The sequence below is a fragment of the Neopelma chrysocephalum genome, unplaced genomic scaffold (assembly GCF_003984885.1).
Source record: "Neopelma chrysocephalum unplaced genomic scaffold, ASM398488v2 Primary Assembly neopelma1_42, whole genome shotgun sequence".
Taxonomy (NCBI): domain Eukaryota; kingdom Metazoa; phylum Chordata; class Aves; order Passeriformes; family Pipridae; genus Neopelma; species Neopelma chrysocephalum.
The window spans coordinates 12,331,795-12,358,125 of NW_020897700.1; the positions used below are offsets into that span (position 1 = coordinate 12,331,795).

Below are 26,331 nucleotides of genomic sequence, written 5' to 3' on the forward strand. Positions count from 1 at the left end.
AACAAGATCTTGCATTACCCAATTGACTCAATTTACTCAATTAGGTAACATAGTTACCTTAATGGTTCTATAGTAGTTTGCTGGTGTTAGGAACAATGTAATTTCTTTCTTCTAGGTAATACAAAAGAGCAGAATTTCATAGATGAAGGCAGACTAGTAGAAAATAGGTAGTTGGGATAAGAGAGAAGGCATGGTAGGTACACTGTTGCTGAGAAGCTAGGAGAAATGACAACAGACATTATAGAGATGCAGTCTGAGCCAGAGTACTTCAGGGCCTTGAAAGCATAAGCAAGAAGTTTAAACCTGATATACCAGGCAAAAGAAAACAGAGAACACAAAAGACAAGTGTGTGTGTTAATACACACATGCACTTGCATGATGTACATGTTTAGAGAACTTAGAACTGAAATAATGGAATTTTTCTGCCTGCCCAACACTCCACAACATTGCATTTTCTATGGGATAACATTTGTGAATCTCATAACAGGCTATCGAGCAAGAAAATTTATTTCAGCTTTCAGACTGTTAAGGTTGCTCTTATTTCTACTGTACAGTGATATACCTTGGTATTGAGAAATTTTAGTTGCATACAGTTCACACTAATGTAGCAGACACAATCTGGCTTATAAACTGTAAAAGTGGTTAAATACATTTTAAGATATAAGCTACTTCATCCACAGACCTGCAAGTTTCTAGAAAGCACTTACCTTGATATGTCTAAAACCCGTAACATTTAATGGATGATTTTTCATGCAAATAGATTCTGCTTAGTAGCAGAATAAGAGGTAGAAGGCTGGTGGACTGTTTTGAAGTGTGAAAAAGGGCCCTATGTTTGTTTTCTTCGAGGCTGAACTCTTAATTCCTCACCCTGCTGCTCATGCAACTTGGGCCAACCAAAACTCACACAGCCTGAAGAGTTGCCAAGAGCCCTTATCAAAGCTTGTAGCAGCTTCTCACGCGATTTATGGAGTCTCAAATACTCTAATACACACACACGCATATCTCCCCCTCCACCGAGCAGAGCTGTAGCTGCTGTAGGACCCGTTCTTCGGGAGACACAGCGAACCGATCCTCTCCGGAAAGCCCGGGAGCGAGAAGAGGGCATGAATCTGGTCTTCACTCTGGCTCTTGATCTCTGGGGTTCATCCAGGCACTCGGGAGAACGATTTAACGACCCGCTCCGCCCCTACTCCCCCCGCCCAGGCAGCTCCGGGCGGCTCTCGGTCACACGAGAAGGGAGCGGGGGGGAATGAGCCGCAGCGGCGGCAGCAGGAGGGGGAGGAGGAAAGGAGGGAGGGCAGGAGGGAGGGAGAAAGGAAAGCGGGCAGGTGACACCGCGCTGGGTTGCTCGGGCTCGGCGGGCGCGGGGCGGGCGGCAGGAGCGCGGCGGCCATGCACGTCAATGGGAAGGTGGCTCTGGTCACCGGCGGGGCGCAGGGCATCGGACGGGCTTTCGTACAGGCGCTGCTGGGCAAGGGCGCCAAGGTAAGTGTCGGGAAGCGCGCCATCCCTCCCCTTCCCTCCCCTCCCCTCTGCCTCCAGCCAGCACCCACGGGCGCGAGGTGGCGGCAGCCCCCGGGGCTCGGCTCGGCGGGGACCCGTCTGTCTGTCCATCCGCCTGCCCGCCACTCGTTTTCCTCCCTTCCCGCTCAGGTAGCTCTCCTGGACCGCAACTCCGAGGCCGGACAGGAGAGCAAGGCGGCCCTGGACGAACAGTTTGAAGCGCAAAGGACGGTGTTCATCCAGTGTGACGTGACGGATCAGGAGCAGCTGAAAGGTAGGGAAATTCAGTGCTGCGCTCCGGTGTAAAGCGCAGCGACCGGAGTGAGCCCGGGCTGCCGCACCGGTAAGAGTGCAGCGAGAGGTTCTGGGGGACAGCCTGCTCCCGATCGCTTCTGACAGTGACTCAAAAAGGATTTATTTCCGAACCTGCGAATGTGAAATATTACTACCAGCATTACTACCATAATTTCACCCTTTTGCTTCGGACATGGGAAAGAAAAGCCAAAGAAATCCTTTGTATTGAGTTTTGTGTGTGATATTTTGCATTAAACCCTCTGTAGAAGATAATTGTTATTTTATGAGTAATATATATAAACTTTAAAGCTCAGACTTGGTTTTTATGAGGTTTCAGTACAGATTCCAAGCTGCATTCCCTCGTAATAAATTCTGAGCTGGGTTGCAGTGCTCCTTCCATCCAGCACACTTACTTTCATTGCATGCTGTCACAGTTGGAAGCAGAACTGCCACAGTTGAAAGCAAAAAAATAGCATGCTACTGTACTGTGATGTTACCTATGGGGTGATAACACCTCACACACATTTTGCAGATGCAGGGAATGCAAGGAGCTTCCCTCATGAATCATTTGCATTTCTGTTTTCACTTAGTGAAACAGTGTTCCCTAATGAGTTCCTAGAATATCATATAATGTTGATGCACCCTTCACAATATTTCATAACAAGCACATCACTTCATCAAAGGTTCATTATTAAATGATACAATCATAGGTAGTGACTCAGATTCAGATTTTGACATCCCTTTTTTCAGCACTCTTTCCCCAGATTAATTTCTGCCAAACTAGATGTGAATATTTTTAGTTCTGTTTTTGTTCGCTAAACTTTACTGGTCACTTTCTCAAGAGTGGTCATTGAGCATATCCATTCCTCTTTTAGAAATCATTACAGTTATTCCAGAATTCAGCAATATTGTTTACAGTTCCAAGCTAGCATGACTATGCCTAAGTCCATAGCTTTACAGTGTCTGCCTGTAAGAGAGATGTTGGACTTTAAATATGAGATCTTCTCTAATTGGCAAACAAAGTCTTTATCAGCTAGGTTGATTATTGACTGTTTCTCCAAGTGGGAGGAGTAACCTAGGAGCAAGAAAAGGCATCCTAGGGGTAGGAGTAACATCTGCTGTAGCATGGGTGTTACCCCAGTGTGCCTTCTCTCCCACAGTTCCTTCTTTCTTTAGTGCCAGGGTAGTGCAGGACCAACAGGGTGTGAACTGGGAGCTGGAGTGAGCAATATGGGTCAGCAAGGGAGGTGTTAGAACCAAATTACTAGGAAAAGAGTAGGATTGGAAGGGGTTCTCACAAACAGAAAGAGCAGCTGTTGCATATGCTTCTCTGATAATCGTATTAATCCTGCTGTACATTTCTTACCATAAAGTTGCAATCATGTCTTACAGTCTTTTGGAGTTTCTGTGTTGTTTTTGGTGTTGTTTGGGGTTTTTTTGACTGCTTTATTTTCAATTTTTTCACTTGTAATTGTATGCTACTGCTTAATGAATTTAGATTAATTTCAAACCTAATGTTTAAAGGTCTTATGGGATGAATCAATCCTGTATTTTATGTTAAAGGTCATGTGCATGAATGCAGTTCCTCTTTTTATAACTTTAGCCCTTATAGTAGGAAACAAGTCCCCAATACTAGAACTAGTATCTGTAGGTACACAAGGCTTATGGGTAGGAAATCAGCTGCTTCATCTACTTTCAAGTCTTAACTGTACTCTTTTCTCTGGTGGTTCTTTCACACAGTCTCCCATAAAAATCTTCTATTTTATCCTACTTTTGAAAAATCACCATACATTTACTTTTGCTTTCCAAGGATATCTAGGAAGCTCCTCTATAACTGCTGTTTGTGCTTGCTTTCCTCTGTTTTTCTTACCTTTCCTTTAAAATGAAAACTCCTCTTCATTTTTGCTTCTTCACTCAATGTTTCATATGATCATCTGCTTTTAATTTTTATGGTTCCATAAGCACTAATTAGCGTGCAATGTAAAGGAATTTTTCTACATTTGAAAAGGCAAAAACAAGTCAGCTGATACTGATGTATGAGTGAAAACTTTATTAAGAATTTACAGTGAGTTTCTTCTTTTTGGGGATAGGTAAGAGATGGGATTACTGTAGACAAACTTTTACCAGAAATATTCTAAACATAGATATGAAAACAGCTGAAAAACATTTGGCTCTCTTCTCAATGTGTAAACTAGAAAACTACAGTTAGTCCGTGAATCTAATAAACAAATAATTAGCAAAATTACTATTATCCATGGTGGGTTTTGAAGGCAAAAGATTCTATTAAGAATCAGGTTGATGAAAGATGTTATTTAGAGAAGGCCTAAAAGGGAATCAGCCAGTTACCAAAATTTGGAAGTTAATTGAGGACCCAAACGGTATTTATTTTACTCATTGAAACTAAGTTAAATACTCAGTTCTGCTCGTAATAAAGCCAAAGGTTTCCATTTACCCTTGTTGATGCAGGATTGGTGAGAGAAGAAGTGATTAAAGAGTTAAGTTGAGAAAAGAGAGAAAGAATTAGCAACAAACATAAGAAAAGCCAAAAAGGCAGAGAGCCAAAACTAGAGGATTTAGCAATATTACAATATTCTAGTATGGAATAAGAATATTAGAAAAATTGGTACAATAAAGGCAGTTGGACAAATAAAACCTTTTCCATCAGCTGCCTAGCTCTTGTTTTGATGTCAAGAACATGATGGACCTGTAGGATTCAGGCAAAGAAAAGGCTGTAACAGTACTGATCATATGGTACAAGAAAAAACTTTGTAAATCCCTTCAACTGCTGTAAAAATATGTAGGTGTCTGAAAGCTGCTGCTATGCTCCTGAATAGCCAAATACTAAAGGTCAGAGAATAAAGATGTTCCTGGGATCATCTTTCAGTAAAATAGTTTCATTAAGACCTATCAAGCATAATTTTACTGTAGATATTCAGTCAGTCATCAAACAATGTTTTTTAAAATAATACTGTGCAGGTGGTGTCTTGGTTTACATAATAATAAATATTTGGTGATAAGGATCAATATTTGGAGAGAAAACCAAACAAGCTATATGTACATGTCAGATAATGTCTTTAGTCCTGGAAAATCTTAGTTTGAAATGAACATCTGGAAGTCATCTCATTTAACTACTTTGTCAAAGCAGAGGCAGGCTTGATGAGTTTTCTCCTCACTATGACATCATCATGTTTTTCCACATACATCTTTTATCTCAGTTCTAAACCTTGTCACCTGGGAGAACACAGTATCATTGTGGAAGTTTCCCAGTTCTTTATTTTGAAATTCTTTGGAAGACAGGTCACTATTTTTATCATCAGAATGAAGAAGACTTGAATTTGAGATACACATTATTAAAGTTACCTGACAAGAAAGATGTATAACATTGTATCCATAAATATATACATTTAAACAAGAGTCATGATGAATTATTTGTATTTGAAATATTCATATTAATTATTCATTAAATAAAAATTGTGTTCTTATATTTGGACTGAATGAAGAAAATTGTTCTGAACATATGAAGCTTTTACTTTTCATTTAAAATAGATGGTGTCAAATCTTGAATTCACTAACTGTGTCAAACTGTTGCAAATCAAGCTGTAAATGCTTAATTTACATAATTAGGGTGTCAAACATCCTATCTAACGCAAAATGTATAGATGCTAAGAACTTTCATTAGCTCCTGTTATCAGACATCATAAAACTGAATGAAAAGGCAACTATGGTATCTTAATCCTTTCAGTTTCCCTGATTATGTGTAATATCAGTGCATATTAGATAAAGCGTTTAATTGCATGTTGCTCATTAGTGGCTAAGAAAACAATGAAGACATTTTGATAGACTAATAAAGCATTAATTTGTATGCATGTAGTGTACTTTATGTCTTACTTTCCACAAATGCTAAGAAATTTCACCCTTGGATCTTCCTATAGATGCTTTCAAAAAAGTAATTGAACATTTTGGAAGGCTGGATATTGTGGTTAATAATGCTGGAGTGAACAATGAGAAGGACTGGGAAAGCACTATACAAACTAACTTGGTAAGCATTATCTCCTTTCACATGTTCATATTTAAAGCTGGAATACTCTTAACAGCCTTGGCTTGTACAGATTGTGCCATATGACAGAGCATTAATCATCAGATTGGTAAGCACAGCTATTGAAACAATAACCTTGTAACTGTATGTGTACTAACCAAAGAAAGGGTGTGTGGTGGGTCCTTTAAACTATCCGAGACATTCAGCACTGCATAGAAGTACTCAGGCTATCTATCACCAGAAAACATTCTCTTTCTATAAAACACAATGAAATTCTAAAGAGGACTAACAGTCGACTGCCAAAGCAGTAGAGCTGCATCCACAGTAGGCCCAGTCTGTTTATATGAAGGTTTTAGAACATTTTAGTTACTTGTGAGATTCAGCTGGCCTGCATTAGAAGATAAGTTGCCATTTGCCATTCAACCAAGAGCTCCACATTTTCTTCACCAACAAAGCAACCATATAATCTGAGCCATTTCACCATCATCACTGGTAGAAGTACACTTCTTAAGAGCACTTACTTGTTAAAACCCAGTACATTCAATGAGCTTGTAAAATTCATTTTCGAACAGACTATTACCAGTTCTTTGATATAAGAACCACAATATCTGTTTCTCAATTGAATTTTTTTTTAATTTAGAGTATATTACTGGGACATCTAAGCTCCAAAGGAAAGACCAACTTTCTAGGTTAAAAAAAATTCTCACCAGCTAGTATTCTATCACCTGTGAAGTCCTAATTCAATGGTGATTCAACAAGTCACCCCATGATCATACTTACTGCAAAGAAAGTAGCAAAAGGAAGATTTGAAGAGTGAAATGTGAAGATTTCTCATTTGGAGTTTGTCATGCAACAAGAAAGCTCAGAATAAGAAAATTGAGTTTGTTTTTGTCAAAAATTTTAAGGACCAAAGTACCTGTCTTTGAATCCTTATGCCTCCATGAAAACAAACTAACAAAACAACCCCAGGACAAGTAAGACAAACTGTATATGAGACAAGTTACAGAAAAATTAATGTCAAAATAGGTATTTGGGAAAAAAAATTAGATTTCATACCACCCTTCTCTTGACCTTTTATATCTGTCTATTCTTCACATATTCTTCAAGGTTTAAGTACATATATTTCTTCCTCCTTCTCTAATTTCTACAATGTGCTGAAAAATCAAACATCAGGAAACTTCATATTGTGAAGTAACACTACTCTGTCCTCCTCAGTGATATGCAACACCAATATCAATTAATACCAATCCCTTGAATTTCATAGAAGACTTTATCTGTGTTCTAGACAACTTATTTCTCTCTATTTTTGTGCCTGGTTTTAACACAGGATATAAGTTACTGTAGGCATCCACTCACCTGTCAAACTTGCAAACACAGATAGTCATCACTAGAAAAACTGAAGTCCATGTCAGAAACATATTTGACTGTCACCCACCTTACAGTTTAGCTCAAAAACTAAAGGCACTTCTGACCATGAAATCTTGAGGATATTTACTGTCCAGGTAAATAATGTGGTGTCTTAATAATTTTTCAGTGACAAGAGTTTCAAACAGAAGACACTGAGAACCTCCTTCTGCTGTTTTGCAGACGACACCAAGTTGGGTGGGAGTGTTGATCTGCTGGAGGGTCTCTACAGAGGGATCTGGACAGGCTGAATAGATGGACCAAAGCCAAGTGTCTGGGGTGCAATAAGCCAAAATGCCTAATCCTGCACTTTGTTCTCAACAATCCCATGTAGAATTGCAGGCTGCAGGAAGCATGGCTAGAAAGTAGCCCAATGGAAAAGGACCTGGGGGTGTTGGTTGACAGCCAACTGGTTGAACGTGAGCCAGCAGTGTGTCCAGGTGGCCAAGAAGGCCAAAAGGCATCCTGGCTTTTACCAGAAATGGTGTGGCTGGCAGGAGCAGGGCAGCGACTCTCTCTCTGTATTTGGCACTAGTGAGGCTGCACATCAAATTCCATATTCAGTTTGAGCCCCTCAGTACCAGAAAGACATTGAGGTATTGGAGAATGTCTGAAGAAGGGCAGCTAAGCTGGTAAAGGGTCTTATAAGGAGCAGCTAAGGGAGCTGGGGTTGTTTGGCCTGGAGGAAAGGAGTCTCAGGGGAGACCTTATCACTCTCTAAAACCACGTGAAAGGAGGTTGTAATGAGGTGAGGGTCAGCCTCTTCTTCCACTTTAGTGATAGGATGAGGAAATGGTTTGAAGTTGTGCCAGAGGAGGTTAGACTGGATCTCAGGAAACATTTCTTTACCAAAAGGGTTGTCAAGTATTGGAGCAGGCTGCCTAGGGAAGTGGTTGAGTCACCATCTCTGGAGGTATTTAAAAGACCTATAGATAGGGTGCTTGGGGTCATAGTTTAGTGGTGACCTTGGCAATGCTGGGTTATCAGTTGGATTTGATGTTCTTAAAGGTCTTTTCCAACCTAAACAATTCTAAGATGCTATTCTTTTTTTTTCTTATTACAAGTGATTGAGCAAAAGCAGACCCTAGGTGAGTTTTTTGCTTCTTGTTGAAAGGAGCAAAATATGTCTAAAATACAGGTTTTAAAAATGTCTCTATTTCCCTGATGTAGGATATTTTAAGTATTCTTTGTATTATTCCTAAGAACAATTGCTACAGTCACACATTGTGATACACATAATACACACATTTTTTATTTTAAAAAGGGAAAATAAGCCCTCTACATTCCACTTGTTGTCTTAGTGATATCATTTATATATTGAAATGACAAATATTCCCTGCCCCAGTTTAAAGTACAAAGTACAAAAGTAGAGCAGTACAGAGCAAGATAAATCAGAACAAACACATCTGGGGTGTGTTCTTTATGGCTAAAACAGTTCACAGAACTGGTTGGTCTTCAGGAATATTTTTAAAGGAGTGTAAGGAAGTTCTCCGCTAGTACTGCTTGAGAAAGCACGAAGAACAGAAATGAAGAAGCAATTTCAAAAACTGGGACTTAATTTGTAAGGAAAAGAAGGAATAAAACACAATTCCTACTTGTATCCATTAGAGTTTCTGAGAGCAAGAAAAGACAACTTGATAAAGGTGGGGATGGGGAGTAGAAGGAGTATCAACTGCTAAAAAGGTATTTCTCTTGCAGTGTTTTCCACCATTTTGCTCCATTTTGTGCTAAACATCCATATTTTCATTACTTTATAAATATTTCTGTTACTTTCTTTTGTTAAGTATTCCAGAAATGCCATCTATTCATCACCTCAAAACTCCAAAGCTCACAGTGTGGACTTGATCAATATCAGCTTAATCAACAACCACTTCAACTGCTCATACTCATACGAGTGTTCACTCTTGTTACTATGGTGCAAAAAAAAAATCCATACAGGAATTCCACTTTAAACAGATACTCCCAGTGTAGTTTAACAGTTCACCACACACACACATACTAATGTACAGAATAGCACAGGGGCATGTGATATGTACGTTCTTACCAAGAGTCCTACCTACAGCCCTCCAGCATAAGAATAGTGTTTATCGCATTCAACTTCGTATGAACTTTTACTTTAGGGATCCAAAAATTATATAATCTGACTTTTTTCTCTTCAAATCCCTAACACATCTTTATGAGCCTTGAAAATATATGTTAGTTAAACACAATTGGGTATTCTAAGAAATTTTGATAATTTTAGCTTTTGTTGATGATGTAGGCTTTCTGGAACCACTGTAATTAGAGTGGCCACTATGACTACAGTATCTTTTCTCTGTACAAATGCACTTAGCAAATTTTATACTAAAGACAATCCCCCAAATTACTTGCAGATTCCCTTTTTATGTTCATGTCAGAGGTTTCTGAAAACTGACATAGCTTGCAGTACACAGTTCAATGTAGCTAGACTAGTATCACATTTTCTTGCATTTCAAATATTACCTTAAACAAAAATTCAGAAGCACTTTATGTGACATATGGACTACCTTCTTGTTTTATTCTGCCAAAAAAATTAATTTTGTAGATATATTTAAGCCAATTTCCCAAATGTAATTAAACAGATTTATGAAAAAATTTGAACGCAAAATCACAACTATCTCCTGTTTTTGTGATGATTTTGCATACTTTAACACATTCTGGCAAAACTTTAAATTGCAGGCCAGAAATTGGGCACATCAAAAAAAACCCAGTCACGTGGGATCCAATTATTTAAGCGTTCCCCAGAAAGAAGTAGAATGCAAATGCGTTACTAGACAAAATGTAGCAATGCCCAACAATTCCAAGTTTTTATGTTTTTTATGGGTTTGCATAATTTATTTCCATAAATGAGAGAGGTAACAATTTTCCTAAATTTAGAAAAGTTACTAAAAGACGTCTACCAAATTCATGGTTTGTCCCTGCAAAATATTTGGATTGGAACTATAGAGAAGATAATGCAACACTGTATATTTATGTGTGACTCCTTTCAGTATAGCTCACGGTGCAATAAATGTTCCAGTAATTAGCAAACCTTGCAAAATCAGTTTGCTCATCAGTAAGGAAATATTCCTCAAAAGGGTAGTTAATGTCTTGGCAGAAATCAGAAGGGTAACTAAGTAAACATCAGAAGTGATTAACTGAATTTATTTTTGGGACAAAGACTTCATGATCGTCACAAGGCTGTTCCACTGTGCAAGCCATACAAAGGATCCCTTGAGAGTATGCTGCAACCTTCGTCTGGTCCATACACATTGCTTGCCTTTCCCAATGTACCAGGAGAAATGATAAGGACTGAACTTTCATCCCAAAATAATGTGACCCAGACACATAGCTGGATTCAGCAGCTGGAAATAACCACTGGATCCCACAACACAGACAAAGGCAAGCACTGTTTCTTAATGCCACCAACACAGAAACAAACCAAAACAAACAGATAAAGATAAAATGGTATATGTGACTGGTTTACCAAGCTTGCCTACTAAGACAACCAGAAATTCACTAGCTTAGTTGTCTATTCTTCAGCATAATTTTATATCAGGGGACCAAGTGTCTATGGAGAGATGCGGCCAACAAGTAAGAGACATTTCCTTTGAACTTAGTAACATGAGGGTCAATCCTCTAAGTGCATGAAGAAGCATATAGGTATAATTATTTTTGTTGTTCATATTGCATTAGGAAGGACACAGTGACCTACCTTAATTGCACAGTAAGTCAATGAACTTTTTAGCTTACAGTTTTAATGTATGTTTATAGCAACCACAGTTGAAGTACAATGACAAGCAAATGTCTTTAAACTAAGAACTTAAGCCTAGCTATTTAAAATGCAATGCTATTCAAATGTCTTTTGCGAATGGAGGTGTGTGGAGTGGAGAGGGGGGAAGTAAAGAAAACTACCATAAAAACACTAAAAGACAGTGTTTCACTCCAACCTTGTAAAAAAAGCCGTGGATTTGCAGCAAATGAACAAATCCTACTGCACATTCCTTTCTCCTCTCTACCTCTCCCTCTCTAGACTTCTTGTTTTCCACAGTTTGAGCTGGAAATTCAAACTCAAGAGCCTCCAATTTCATTTCATAGAAATTAAATTAACCTCTACAAAGCAATGCCAAGGGACTTCCATGCTTGCTACAACTTGTCTACTTCCTAGAAAATATACATTAAAAAAAAATCAGTCCCACCTTTCTGTCCAACAACAAAATGCTAAAATTTTCCATGGGTACCACTAGCAGCACTTAGTTTCAGACTTTTGAACTCCGTCTTACGCAGTTTACAAGGTACTTTAAATGTTTCCTTATAGATAGCCTCAATTTACAATATCACAGTATGAAAGGCAAATGATCTTGGGTCAAATTCCAGCTCTGTGCTAACCTGCTTTATGAAACCACAGGTCCATGGCTCTTTCATTTTTGTTCATTATCCCTAGCACTGAACTACGTTAGCTCAGGAACCTATATAAAATGTTAGGACTGATTACCCTTTTTTTCCTCAAAGGAATTCATATTGCTGTACTATCTTAATAGCAATATAGTACTTATCTTCAACACTGAAGGTGCTAATGTATTTTCTCAGTATGAAATACTAGCATGCATAAGGAGACAGCAGAAGTAACAGACAGAGGTAGAAGGGAAACCTTATTAGATAGGTAAAACTCCTATTAAATAGGAGAAACTATGTCAGTTGGAACACCTGCCTTGAAACATTAGAAGAAAGCACTACGTACTAAGTTACCTTCAAAGAAATTGTCTCCTGCAATGGATGATGATTAATGATGTTCTGAGCACCATCACTGAAGAACCTTTTTTTTTCTTCTTTTTTTTTTTTTTTAATGGATAAAGCTAGAATGGAACACAAAGTATGAAAACCGAGTTAGAGGTATAATGTTGGAATGCAAGAATTTGTACACATTGGCTGGCTTTGGTTCCTAAAAGCAAAAAAAAATGAATTAGTGCTCTATTGAAGACTTGGAGTCTAGTTAGAATCACAGTTTCAATATATGATTTCCTTTAAAATTATACAATTAAAGCTATACAGCCATGGGATACATAGAAATGTCAAGAATCAAGGATTTTGTAAGTTTTATTTCTGATTTTGACACTGATACTTAAATTGCCATTTAAGAAATCATTAAATATATTAGTGATTATTGATATGATACTCTCAAAAGCAATTGCAAATGCTCAGAGTATTTGCATATTTATTTTACAATGTTTATCATGCTGTCAGATACCACTTCAGAAGGTCTGATCTCTAATTTAAATCTGTAATTTATGAAAACTAATGCTCATATTATAACTCTATTGGAAAGAATCCTAAATTTTCCACTGGCGCTTGAAGAGTAAAATTGCCCTCTTGGGAGCACACTCACACTTCCAGTGCACCTTGATGGCCCATCTTCATTATGTGCTATAGTAAAACACTGTATACTTGTAAGAAAATAAACAGCAGTGTTGCTAAATCACATGGTTTTCAACAGCTAGAAGGACAGTAATTTAGATTATTTTCTGATTTTAATGATACTAGTTTTCCATAGCCAGGGTCAAAAAAACTGTGTGAGAGTCATCTGTCCTAATTCTTGATTAACCTACATTTAATTACAAATCTGACTACTTTCATACTCTTTGTTCTTGACATGTTTATGAACACTCCATTCCACTAAATGCAGTTTTAAACAAAGGAACTGCAAAAATTTCAGCTCTGAATTGCTTTCCTGTACAGTCTCTCAGCATATTTTTATCTTAAACCAAGTCAGACAATTTTTTTAATTAGGTAATTTTAAAATTAACTTTCCCAGAATTTCTATTTGCAACAGACAAGCTATGAATTATTGTTGGTTAAGAGCATGATTTTAAATTATTTTAGAAGTTCAATTAGAGAACTACACAATCTGAAGAGACCTTTAGTTTCTTTCAATTTATGGAAAGGAAATGTCAGACATTTTTAATCATATCCCAAAACCAGAAAACTGTGCAGAAAACACATAATTCTTTGTCCATCTCACTTTCTATTGTGTATTTCATGGTATAAGGAAGTAACAGATGATGATCTTTCTTTTAGAGTGCAGACTAATCATTCTGACGTCAATAATTAGGAATCCAAAGTCAAATATGAGAGGAGGCCTGAGGCTGCAATTTGTGCACTTGCGAAGATGGATTTCATAACAAAATCAAAATCAAATGTGCTATTATTCTTTGGAAAACAGTAATCCAAATACTGTTTTTCTTTGGGAAACCTCTTTCCCATTTGAGTGTTTGACACACAGATATGAGGAGCCAGCTTCCCTTCACAAACGCAGCTGAATCAACAGGTTCAAATGGAAAGTGGCACTAAGACTGCTAAGCACACATTGTTGACTTCCATGCTATAGTAAGTTCTGCCACCGCTGTCTTCCTTGGGGAACTATTGAGAGGATTTTCTCTCCTGGAGAGAGGTGGATTCTGGCAAGAGAATGGGAAATCTATCACGTAATACTTTTCATCTGAAGTATCACCTGCTGAGTGTGCAAACAGATAGGTTCTTCTCACCCTGGATATGGGGTTCAGAGTTTATCTATCTGCAGAATATTTTTACTTTATCAGCCTAATATCTTTACTTTATCAGCCTAAACATCATAAATAGCCATTTCACCCAAAATCAGCCACACTCAATGAGGTATTTGCAAGGATTACAGGTAAGGATTACAAGGATATAGCGGGTGTAAGGGGCAATATACAAATGGAAGTCTGCCTTTATTCTGAAGACTACCTCTCACAATACCTTTATGTAAAGGAGAACATGTTCCCAGCCACTTGAATAAATACTAAGTTAATGGATTCTAGAGAGAAAAAAAGAACAATACAGTAATTTTCATAGGAGAGTCAAGCAACCCACTTTTTTCTTGTTTTATAATTGTAATTTGTACAAGGACTAATCTAGCTCTATTATCTCTTAGAAGGCTGGAGGAATAGAAAAATCCTTAAGGAGTCCCAAGCTGCTTCCTTCTTCAATTGATTTATGTTCTCTAATCATCCTTAGTGGAATTCTCTTTTTCTGCTCAACAGGCTGAGCCACTGCTCCAGGGCATGACAGGACCTGCACCTGCTCTCCATAGACAACATTAACCCCTTTCTTTCTAAAATATCTTTTGTACAACCCCTTTCTTTCCAAATATCTTCTGTACAGCCTATCATAAGTATATATTAAAAAATACCACCCAGTCTTAAGTCCAAATCTAATTTCAATTGAGGTGCCAGTTAGTTTATGATCAGAATAAGTATACCTTACGGCAACACTACTGGGCATTAACAATCTTTGGTTTAATAAATCAAATTTATATGTGGCAATCAACATTAAACAGCACTAGATTACCTTTACAAGGGGATCTGCTACTTTCCAGAACATGTGAGAGAAATCAGATTTACTTTGGTCTGTTTCAAGACTGAATGACACTGAAGAGAATTTTGAAAAACAGAAAGTTTCTGTTAAAGTATCTGTTATAGCATCCTTTTGATAATAATCAAAATATTTTTAAAAAACATGTTAGCTGAAACAAAACTTCCCAGGAGAGAAACAAAAAAAGCTTCTCTATGCAGTAACACTGCAATGTTTCACTAAAGTTACTGTCTTCCACCAGGAGCCTTGTCTGCTGCCTTTCTCTTACTGTTTGTTTAAATCTCAGGTAAAGTGACTCACTCTCTGGGAGAAACTCTCTCTCATGATTCATCCAGGAGGCTGATAACCCCAGGCTTGTTATACATTTGGACATCTCAGTTTAAATGTCTGAAGTTCAGTGAGAGGAATCCCAGCAGAATTTCTAACTGCATTAGGGGTCAAAACCAGATTTTAAGGAATCAGGATTATACAGGTTTCAGAAATTTTCCTCAAAGTACTTTCTTAAAAAAAATTGTAAAAATCATATACTGCAACTAATATTAAGCTAACAACCTTTCACATCTCTTAGAATGCTTTTTTTACCTTATCTATATTTGCCTGTTTGGGCTAACTTTCATTTGAGAGGACTAGTAAAGCTCCCATAACTTTAGCCAGAAAATAATACAAATCTTTAATATCCTGAGATCAGAAATATATTTTTAATCCTAAAAACTGTAAATTTCTAGTGACTTGAGCCAAATGCAGATACAGTCTGTACAATTTTTATTGTGTATAACAGTGTGTCTCAACAAAAATGATGGGATTAAGATCAGTTCATCTGCCACTTACATTTTTAGATAAGGCGTCTGTTTGGTCTATAATTTACTTATTTAATTTCTTTCATGGCTCTTATTTCACTCTGCAATATTTCAGTTTGATTATTGATATCTTCCTAAGAAAAATAAGTAAACTGTTATTACTTCTATTTATTGCAGTCCCGCTTCTGAAGTTATGGAGTTGCAATACTGTGGAGTGTCTTTTGTGTTTATAATCTTCAAACTATAAATAGGATCACTGGTAAAGCAATACAGGTTCTAAGCACCACAATAAAAGCAAGTTTCAGTTTGTAGGAGCACAACAGAAAGATATTTTGTATACCATAAATAATTCAGTAAGATATTTTAATAGTTTCAAATAATCTTTGAATATCTTTGATAATTCCTTCCCCTTATACCAGACATCTGTGATTAGAGGAACCTACCTTGGCCTAGAATACATGAGAAAAGGAAATGGAGGCAATGGAGGAGTAATCATTAATATCTCATCCTTGGCAGGTGAGAATATTTTCTGCAAAATGCTTTCTACTACTTTTTTTTCTAAAGTAAACAAATTATACTTATCAGTCATATTTTTTCTTCTTTCTTATGGCTCTTCCCTGTTTATTTTTCCATGTTCATATTTATTTTGACCTGGTTTTCATCATAGCAACAGAAGCATATCAAATAACTACAACTTTCATTTGCTTTTTTAAGCACGGTTCAATAAAAAAATCAGTAATTTTCCTAACCTATCAGTCTCATATTTAAAATCTTGTGCATGATGTCAATTCCTCCATTCAATTCCATAGGAACATAGTTGTAGGAATATCTAAGACCAGGCTGTATCTAATTTACTAACAAAGATTGTCATACACCCACTCTGTTCCAAGTCCTCTTAGATGTGATCTACTTGTGTTTGAGAAGCCATAAAATTAACATATTTCACCGAGCTTAAGCAAGTGTTTTCTTTGCTCACTCTTTGTCTATGCTATAATTGTATTTCAATTTATCGGCATAAAAATAACATTATATGGGTCAGGGTTATTGCTGCTCAGTTGTGAGGCAGAATTCTGCACCATTTCCTGTGGTACACTCAATGTTGCAATCACTGGGCTCACAGCAAAAAGCGCAGCTGAAGGGGAAACTATATATGGACAATGATGTCATCTGACAACCTTCCTCAAAAAATGTGTGGGGAAGTACTTGCATTCTCTCTTTTTTGTTTGAAGAGTTTGTTCTCTCTTTCTACTGTTATACTGTCTGGTAAAAATAATATATATGCTATCTTACACTTGGATTGTCAGAGCTTTCTTTGGTATCCATGCAGATTACCAAATTAGAGCAATTTTATTCCAGGATATTCCTATCTGTCTTAACAATGAAAAGCCATTTAAGAGCACTGGCCATAGTTACTGACTGTGGATAGGTGTGGATGTTCTGAGTATTAAGTTCTCCTGTAAACCTTAGCTTTTGTGATAAAAAGTCTAGTTCACCTATTAAGATAATGCATATGAATCTTGAGGATCTGACTTAATACATGCACATATCTCACATGGGTGAGAGGTTCTTTATTAAAAGCCTCCGTGTACTTTTAAGTCAACATTTGTAATACTGCCTAACACATTGCCCACTGACGCCTCTAAGTTTATCCCTATTGGCTCGAATGGACATTGTATTGGGATCAAATTAACCTGAAGGAACTGCTGTTACAGTACCAGAGTTCATCAGCACAAGTAAAAGATTAAACAATTTCACAGGAACATTGGTGCCCAGGCAGTGCTTAAAAAAGGGCAGAGGTAGCAAGTAGTTTGATTCCTTTTCTAAATAGTCTCACATAAACACAAAATGACTTTGTTTTCAAAACCTAAAAGCTTGGCTGTTCTGTTTGTTAAGAGCTTGTAAGAGCTGTTTTAATTATTTGATTAAAATTTGCATTTATTTAATTAATTTTTTAATATTAACATTGTGCCATTATGATTGTGGGTATCTGACAAAACAAAGTGTTCTTTGTTTTGTTTTCTTTTACATGGCTTGTATTTAGGAATTGTTTCCAAGGGCATAAGAAAAAACACACTTTAAAAGCTAACATATACTAATTTCTATTGCTTATTTATTTACTACTACTTGTGCTTTATGACTCTAATTCTCCTTTCCAGTTTGAAGGTCTAAGTCCTGTAGTTTATTCCATATATGAAAGGCAAACTGCCATTGGCTTGCTTAATATCTTTTTGAGTGTTTTCTTAGAACTAGCTTCTGTTGATCATTAAATTTAAGAATTGTATTTAGTGCTTACATAACATTCAATAATATTTGCTTTACACATTAATTAGTTTCCAGTTCTCTGCTATGGGAATTTTCCCAATGATTTGGACTAGGGACAGAATTAAGCCTTACAGTTTTACATTTTCAAACACCCATGGAACTACTTAAATGCTTCCTATGAAGTCGATGCTTAAAGTGTTCATTCAGCTGGATTAAAGCCAGAGTGTCCACCCTGTCTTTCCAGTATTGGGTCTTCCTTTCTTTAGTGTCTTCACAGGACAGGACTAGGTAAGAGAGGGAGACAAATAGGTAAGCACATGCAGCAAGCACTCAGCTGTGCCTCAAATCTATAAATCTGATTGCTATTGGATTTGTGTTTTCATATCAAGAAGAAGTAATGCCACTAAACTGAAATAATGAGAAATGTATTTTATTTCTAACGTGGCCCCATAAAAAATAATTCTAATGACTGCAGGTTTTTGTATTGAAAAAAATTTGATTTCAAATTCAAGGAGAAAAATGTTCTAAAATTTCTTCTGTAAGAAGCTACACATTTCCTTTATTTTGTTTAATTGAATAGTTACAAGCAACAGAGAAACCATACAAAATTAAATTAAACTCAAGAGATTATTTACCTGATTAAATTTAACATTGCCTTCTACCTTGTGGCAGCTGGTACCTTACACTTTTTGCAAGTAAAGGGAGAAAGACAGTCATGCATACACTTTTGTCTTGGTAGCTTTCATATTTTCAAGAAGGTATTTTATAAAACTGAATTTGTATCTGTCCGGATTCTAGCAGACAAAAAGTCTTCAGAGTTTTCATAGAGGGCTTAAAAATGGTAAAATTTTTAGCACATCACCAAGGTTGAGAGGTTGTTCAATATGCAATGAATCTGGTCACCTTTCTGTTGTACAGTCATATAAGTGCTTCGATTGCACTCAACTTTGAGCACTCAGATTCCACAAGCAGCTTGTTTGTCCTCCTTTTATATGGAAAGCTTCAGCCCAAAGAAATACTTAAAGTACCCATCATAGCAAACAGGCTTTTATAAGACCTGATTCTATATATATCACAAGAACAAAACTAAGAATATGGGTAACATCACTGGGTAAGGACTGTATCACAGTGATACAGGGGAGCAGAGTGCCAATGGCTGTACAACTGGGGCCTTAATTTCACGATCATGAAAGAGCTTCTGGTCCCTCTGCTTTATTAAAAGAAGGATACTGAGCAGAATCCAAAGGAATGAGGTTAAAAAATTTAGAAACTATTCCCTTGGGACTTCAGTTCACTATTGAAGGAATCATAGAAATGGCACAGCTTAGAATTTCTGCTAGGATTTCTGAGTGTCTTTTGTTTTGGCACTCAGGAGGACTGCTGGGATGTCATGAGGGTACACAGGGTAAAAATCAGAAGGGCCAAAGTCCAACTAAAAACTAAAAAGGTTAATAAATCTTATTCAAAGAGACTTGTTCAAACCTCTGAAGGCAATATGTGTTCAGTGGGAAAGCATAACTGGGGAAAAATGCTTAATTCTGTTTTCATCAAAGTTCTTCAGTGGACTGAAGGGAAATTCCGGTTTCAACAAAGCTTACGGATAACAATACAAGTTTATTGATACAATTTTCCACCTCCAGTACTAACTTCTCAAGATGTGGATATTGAAACTACTGACCATGATAAATAAGGCGTTGGAGTGAGAAGCCTGACACCATGTCTCCAATGGTAGAATGATCTTGCCACTCTAACAACAAGGGGACTAGAGTATAAGCAAGGCCAAGAGCTGTCTCTGTCAACCTGCCAGGAACTGAGAAAAATAAAAAAAAGAGCGGTTAACACTGGTTTTGGTAAACCAAAGAGCATCTTGAGTCAACATGAAATCATTTGCAATTCACTGTGCAGCAACATCCAGAGAAAGAAAAATGTAGCCACAGCTGCCCCCCCTTGTTAAGAGAGATTAGAACACACATATATCACTTTCCAGAAGTACGCTGACCCATCCATTTGAACACCCTCCCCTTCTTCCCCCCATTATTTTGTGCATAATGTTCTCCAGTCTGTTTCACAGCCGTTCTGCATTGCATAAGATAATTAAATATTCATGGAAGGAGCAAATAGAATCCAGATTTTCTAACAAAGGGATGCCCTAAGTAATATGTTATGAACTCATCTTTGCTCACTGCTTGAATTGAGCAGGCTCAATATCACACAGTGGTTCATCACAAAATACTTGCTAGGAAAGACCTTAGGACACATTACTAACAGGTTCAGCCCTTCCCAGTGCAGGGAAGTGGCTCAGAACTGGAAAGCCCACACTGTGGTTCTCAGCACCAAGCTCAGGAAGAAAAGTAAGACAGGGCTGTCATTGTTTTGTGTGAGGGATGCTAGGATTAGTCTTAGCTGCTTGGGCTGAAAATGAGTCAATTGATTATTTCTTGGTTCTCCATTTTAGCAAAAATAATAATTTCAACTAGAAAAGAACTGGCTTTTTAAAAAAAACTATTTGTTCCTCCCTTTCTGCTTAGTAATTCTTGCTGTCTTTGCCATTTAAGTAAGTCTTTGAACCTTATTCCACTTAATTGTTGTGAGCTGTGCCCTTCCTTTTTTTTATTTCTTGACTTTGTTTCTCTTCCCTCTCAAGTAAAAAGTAATTTGTCTCACTGCGCTTAAAAAAATAAAAATAAAATTACCTCTAAATTCCTCCTCTGTGTCTCTGACTAGTGTCAGTTTTATTTCTGTTTGCTGCAGCCTAATTGGAATTTTTTTTATCTAAAGCATGTAAAAGTATTTAAGAGTTTTTTTAAAAATAGTGTCATAATATTTCGATGTGCTACTATTCCAATGTTTCCAATAATTTGAAGAATGGTGATGATCATCAAAATTCAATGAAAAGAGGAATATTAAGCCTGTGTTGTGATCGCAACCCACAGGAGACAACACAAAAACCATTTTCATAAAGTGAGTTCTCAAGCAGAAGTTTAAAACATTAATCCAAACTAAGCAAATAAATACAAGTTAAAGAGAACAACCAGCCACTAGGTTTAGTTCTTCACTTTCCACTATTGAATAGTGCTAATAATAGTCTTGGTTTCACTGGATCGCCAAGGTAGCATATAAACCAAGATAAAACCTTGAAACTTTTAGGTTCGTAATCAGAACTTCGTGCTGTCTTAGAAAGTTTTTTCCTTTAGACAAAACAGATTCCAGAACAAAGAGCCCATGCAAGTCTCTGGCAAACATATTTTTTCTGGCAAATCCATATTTAAAGCTGAGTAGTGAATTCCTCATCTCTACTGAGATAAGTCCCACCCCTTTTTGAATGTGTCACTTAAAGATATGAAATATGAAAAATGAAAGTAACCATACTAGATGTGAGTTATTAATTGAGATGACTTCCAATAGAATCAAACGTTAAGGCATCAAAATCACTATCCAGTTTTACAATACCACACTAACAAACACAGACTAATTTTATCCTTTAACTTTAGGACAGGCTGAGGTTTGCTATTCATAAGGACATAGCTCATAGGTGAAACTACAGCATCCATATGGTCCAGTTCAGTTTTCATTGTATAGTGGAAATTGTTGGCATAATGGGCAGGAATGAATATGCACTCATGGTCTGTCATTTCTTCTTGATTAGCTTCTTTGGCCATCAAACTCAGTCTTACTAGAACTAAGTTCCTAATTTTCCTTCAGAACCTCTGTTCTCTCTTTTTTTTCTACTATAAATAAAAATTTCTGCTCTCCCCCTCTCACTATCAAGGTTCACAATGTTAGCAGTCATTTTTTTTTTGCTTCTCCTTTTTCCACACTTCCTCTCTGAAGTCACTGTAAATTAATGCAGGTGTCCAGTTCATGTCAGCTAGGGTGTTAGAAATCAAAGGTTATCTAAAATACTTCACATCCTTTATATACTTAAATACTTTACTAATTCATAGAATATGACTTAAAAATCTCATTCTTGAGTGTTTTCCTCCAGATCCTGTCCTCTCTTCATATACTTCATAGATAAAACTTCTCCTCTTAAAAGTTACACTTTCTTTTATTACTCTTCTTTTGACTCTTTGTGTTTTTATCCGTCTAATATCTTCTCCCAACCTGTCTCAGAATACAAAATATAATCTGCACATTTTTACTACTCTATTTTGTTGTATCTTTATAAATATATCATAATTTTTTTACATTATATACCTATATCTGTGTTTAAGGTAATCATAAATAGGAGTTCTCAACATCTTTATTCAGCTACCTTTTTATTTTAAAGGACTCATGCCTGCTGCATTTCAACCAGTGTACTGTGCTACAAAGCATGGTGTAATTGGATTCACACGATCAATAGCAGTAAGTATGTGTTTTGGAAAAGAGTATCAGCAGCTCCTTCGGAACATGCTGAAGTTTTTCACGTTCCTTCTCTATAGCCACACAACTGGAATTAATTTTCTGAAAGGAAACAAAGTGTCTGCAGCAGTGGAGGTTCCCTCCTTTCACAAAGGGAATCTGAAGATGGAATAAGTATGGCATCTGTGTGTTTATGACCGATTTGAGGTTTTGGGAGCATGGAAGAAAGATGTTGGAAAGTAATTTAAGGAGAGTGGGAGGAGCCCAAAGGCCAAATTCTAATCCAAGCTTTAAAAATTTTTTCAGAACCCCATCCCAGTCACTTAACATTTTGATTTCCTTATTTGCCAATCAGGTTGGTTACTTTTTTAAATGATAAATAGGCACAAAAGTGTACAAAAGTGACTTGGATTCACCATTATTTATTCTTACTGAGTCTTAATACTCCAAAAAGGCAAAATGGCACATTCAGGATGCGACATGTAAGATGACCATATAGTAAGTCTCAGGCTCTGACTCCAAAACTTCCTAGTTAAATTGAATGAGCAGTGTAATAAAATAACTTGGAGGGAGCAGATACATATATTCTCTTTCAATAGAATCTACTCATATAAGATTTCCAACCTGATTTCCAGAATTATTCACCTAAAATAATACTTTGAATATTTTATCCATATTTTATGCCCCCATGCCCACACAAATTTAACTTCTTTTTCAGATTAACCTTAAGAGAATAGTATGGATAAGTGTTTCATATACCACATTAAACACATCAAGAACCTGACACCTAGGCTTGCATTTTGTTTTTCTCATTATAAATGTAGATCTAAGTGCAAAAGTAAATTAGAGGATACACTGTCTTTAAGTAACATAAGAATGTCAAGAAGAAAAAGAATAATTAACATAGTGAACTACAGTATTTACCAGGGAAGGCAGTACAGCCTAATGTTGGGCTGGTCTGATACCTAACATCTAGGACTTGACTTTCTTTTCTCCCCCAGACCAAAAGGGCAGACTACTATACCATGAAAATGACATGAGACTTGCATAATACCTGAAAGAATTCCTGTTAAATATTAAAATAAATAGAACGTAGCATTAACATATATGGTTATTCTTGAATATGTCACGTATAGTTCCTAAGTTCTGTGCTAAGAAAGTTCATCCAGCATTCAACACATGCCTGAATGCTGATCAGACTTCTCTGCTACATACACACTTTGGTAGAACCACAAATGAGGGCACAGAACAACTTGTGCGTCTTGCTTTCATCATGTTCCTGAACTACTTCCTGAAAAAACTAGTGCCTCTTTCCTGGAGTTCACAGGGACTTTCCTGTGGAGATGCTCAGTGATAGCTTCATGCATTGGCAGGGATAACAGAGCAACTAGAAAGGTTTAGCATTACAGGTCTAGGCATAGAGACTAGATCCTATTTCTGTTGATGTAGGAAGGTAAATACAGTCTTAGAGATACTGTTTCTTTATTTCAGAGTTCTATTTTAATAAAAAAGTTCATATAAGATTAGAAGCATATATTTGGGAGATTTTTTTCTTGGTTTTGCTTAGAAGAGTTATATCATCACCCTAGAATACTTTTAGTGACATGCTAAGAGCACTAATAATAAAAAATATCAGAAAAAACCAGCTTCATGGAAATGAGAGTGTTGATTTCTTGTAAAATTGTTCTCCTAACAAAACAAACAGGTTTTTTCCTAGTAATCTAGTATGATTACTACAGGAAATGTGCTTCAAACTTGCTTTGAAACAAAACAATCAGTAGTAACAAAATCTGCTTACTAAGCGAGGCTGAAAAGTACTTAGTGTTAAATCCCATTATCTGAAAGCTTACACAATACTGTCTCAAAATGTTGACGACAAATGTCTAACCCTTTCTCTTTTCTAGTTAGCTGCTAATATGGACAACCACGGTGTAAGACTCAACACAATTTGTCCAGGATTTGTCAACACACCAATTCTTCAGTCAATAGATAAAGAAGAGAATATGGGACAATATTATTCATATAAGGATGAGATAAAAAATATGATGCAGTTCTATGGCGTAATGGAGTAAGTCAAGTCAGATAGAGTGGGCTTTTTCCTTTTGTTCATGGGGAACAAACACACAATAGCACTTTTAGTAAAATTAAAATAAAAGGGAAATGCTGCCTCAGATAAAAGACTATCAAATGTGTTATCCTATAAACAAGGGAAAAAAGGAAGATATCTAAGGCTATTTTAACAGCACCACCCTCACAGTAATATATCCCCATATGCATTCCCAATTCTCAGCAAAATGCAAATCAAACTCCTAAGTTAAATACATTGTGTTTAGTTATTAATATACCTAGGTGTTCCCTCATAAATTTCTTTAATCAAAGTTCTTGTGAGACACAAGGTATATAATTTGCATTGAATTTTCACAAAATTTGCCAGTGAAACAAGATAGAAGAACAAGAACTGAAAAAACTGGACTAAGTTCATAAAAGCACAGTAGCAGCCATTGTGCATCAGATCAAAGAGTTACCTGACACATTACAGTATTGCCAACAAAGGTCAAAAGCAGACATCTTGGACAGCCTGTGAGAACAAGACAAGTATAAAGTGGGGTTTTTTAACACTTTCTTAGTTTCTAACAATTGGCTGCTCAGACACTTCTGCACAAAGGAAATGCTATGACTGTGTTGTTTCACCCATTTCCATATGTAAAATACATTGCACCAATTGACCACAGCAAACTGCATGTGAAATTATCCTTATGTTAATTTGTATGTCAGTCCTGCTACAGAAACAGAATAAATCAATAGCAGAGCTGCAGATGATTGTGTAAGGATTACTTCTGTCCATTTTCCTGGCAGAGAAAACTTTGATAGGAAGTCCAGTAGCATTTGGATGTCCACAGGTGTTTATCAGAAACTAGAGCAAAAAAATGATGATTTGTAAAACAGCCACTTTACATGTATGTCCTGATTGAGGAGACTAAATATCTCTCCTGAAACATGCATACCACCTCTGCTTTTCTTCAAAGTAAATTTGCTCAAACAAAAATTTGTTTAATTTTCAGGTTATATAGATTTACATTGAGTTTCTTTACTTGTCCTTTTCACGTTTTATTATATCATGAATCTGAAATAACTTTTTTTCAGCCCATCAACAATTGCTGAGGGACTGATAACAATAATTGAAGACGATACTCTAAATGGAGAAGTAATGAAGATTACAGCATCCCAAGGGATTCATTTTCAGCAATACGGCCAAACACCTTTTACATCATCAAAGAGATAAAGAATTGTTTTGTGCTAATTCCTCCTGGCTTATCTTAAATATAAAAAGTTTTGAAAAGAGTAATTTTGGGGAAAAGGGTTAATGTTTTATCTAGAGCAGTGACAGTGTTCAAACGTTTGCATCCTAATAACAAAGAAATGGGCAAGAAAATCTGGTGTGGGAAGATGTTACCACCCTATTCTGATTATAAAAACACTAAGAAGATTATTTATTTAGTATAATAAACACACTGCTCTGAAGACGTTTTTTGTTGTTTAGTAAGAGGGGTCACTTTTTTCATTCTGGTAGTTCTGATCTACAGACTCCAAGTGTATTTTGGTGGACCTGACTTACTTTCTTAAAATTCTTTTCACTGTTGTGCCTACTTACATCTTCAATTCTTCAGACCAGGAATTCAATTCAGGAATCTAGTCCATAAGCTCTGTAAGGAGTTAAGAATTCACTTTTTCTTATGAAAATTAAATAGAATGAGAGGCAAAATTCAAATTCCTTATATATATATACATATATATAAGTATGTTCAAAATTCAAATTCCTGGTGTATATATGCACATATATATTAGTATGTTCCATATCATATAAGAAAGTACAGATTTTTATCATCTTACATTTTAGGTATTTATAAAATAATCCAGAAATATTTTGTTTTCTTTTATATATATATATGTGAATTTTCTCTCTCTGTATATATATATATTTGGCATTGTTTGAAATGTCTGCTTATTCATTAGATCTTATTTTCCAAATCTTTAAATCTAATTTCTTCCCTGATTGATTAAAATATTAATTCAATCCTGAATAATCTGGGTCTTTTTCATGTTTTATACATGTCTATTTTGGTTTCACAATACATATTCTGAGATGCAGCATGTCATAGAGTGGCAATGAAAATAAAAATTGAGCTTCCTACCTCCTGAGCACTACTGGACCTCCTGAATCCAGGTCAATCCCCAGCTACATTTATCCAACAAACCTAGGTACTCTATGGGTTACATGCCTGACAAAAATAATTTTTTACATGG

At 36.4% G+C, this 26,331-nt stretch overlaps 1 protein-coding gene across 4 annotated transcripts; it reads left to right on the forward strand.

Annotated features, from left to right (window-relative positions):
* Positions 1-1,314: 1,314 nt before the first annotated feature.
* HPGD (15-hydroxyprostaglandin dehydrogenase) lies at positions 1,315-25,548 on the forward strand. Of its 4 annotated transcripts, XM_027676698.1 has the most exons (7): positions 1,323-1,485; positions 1,654-1,777; positions 5,730-5,836; positions 15,840-15,936; positions 21,953-22,029; positions 23,931-24,094; positions 25,171-25,548. In XM_027676698.1, exons 1-7 carry the CDS (start codon positions 1,393-1,395, stop codon positions 25,307-25,309), a joined length of 801 nt encoding a protein of 266 aa, XP_027532499.1. In that variant the 5' UTR covers positions 1,323-1,392; the 3' UTR covers positions 25,310-25,548. The 4 variants fall into 4 exon arrangements, with proteins under 4 accessions (XP_027532500.1, XP_027532499.1, XP_027532501.1 ...); XM_027676700.1 differs by lacking the exon at positions 23,931-24,094 and having other exon boundaries at positions 1,324-1,485; positions 25,171-25,302; XM_027676699.1 differs by lacking the exons at positions 5,730-5,836; positions 15,840-15,936 and having other exon boundaries at positions 1,315-1,485.
* The last annotated feature ends 783 nt before the right edge of the window (positions 25,549-26,331 follow it).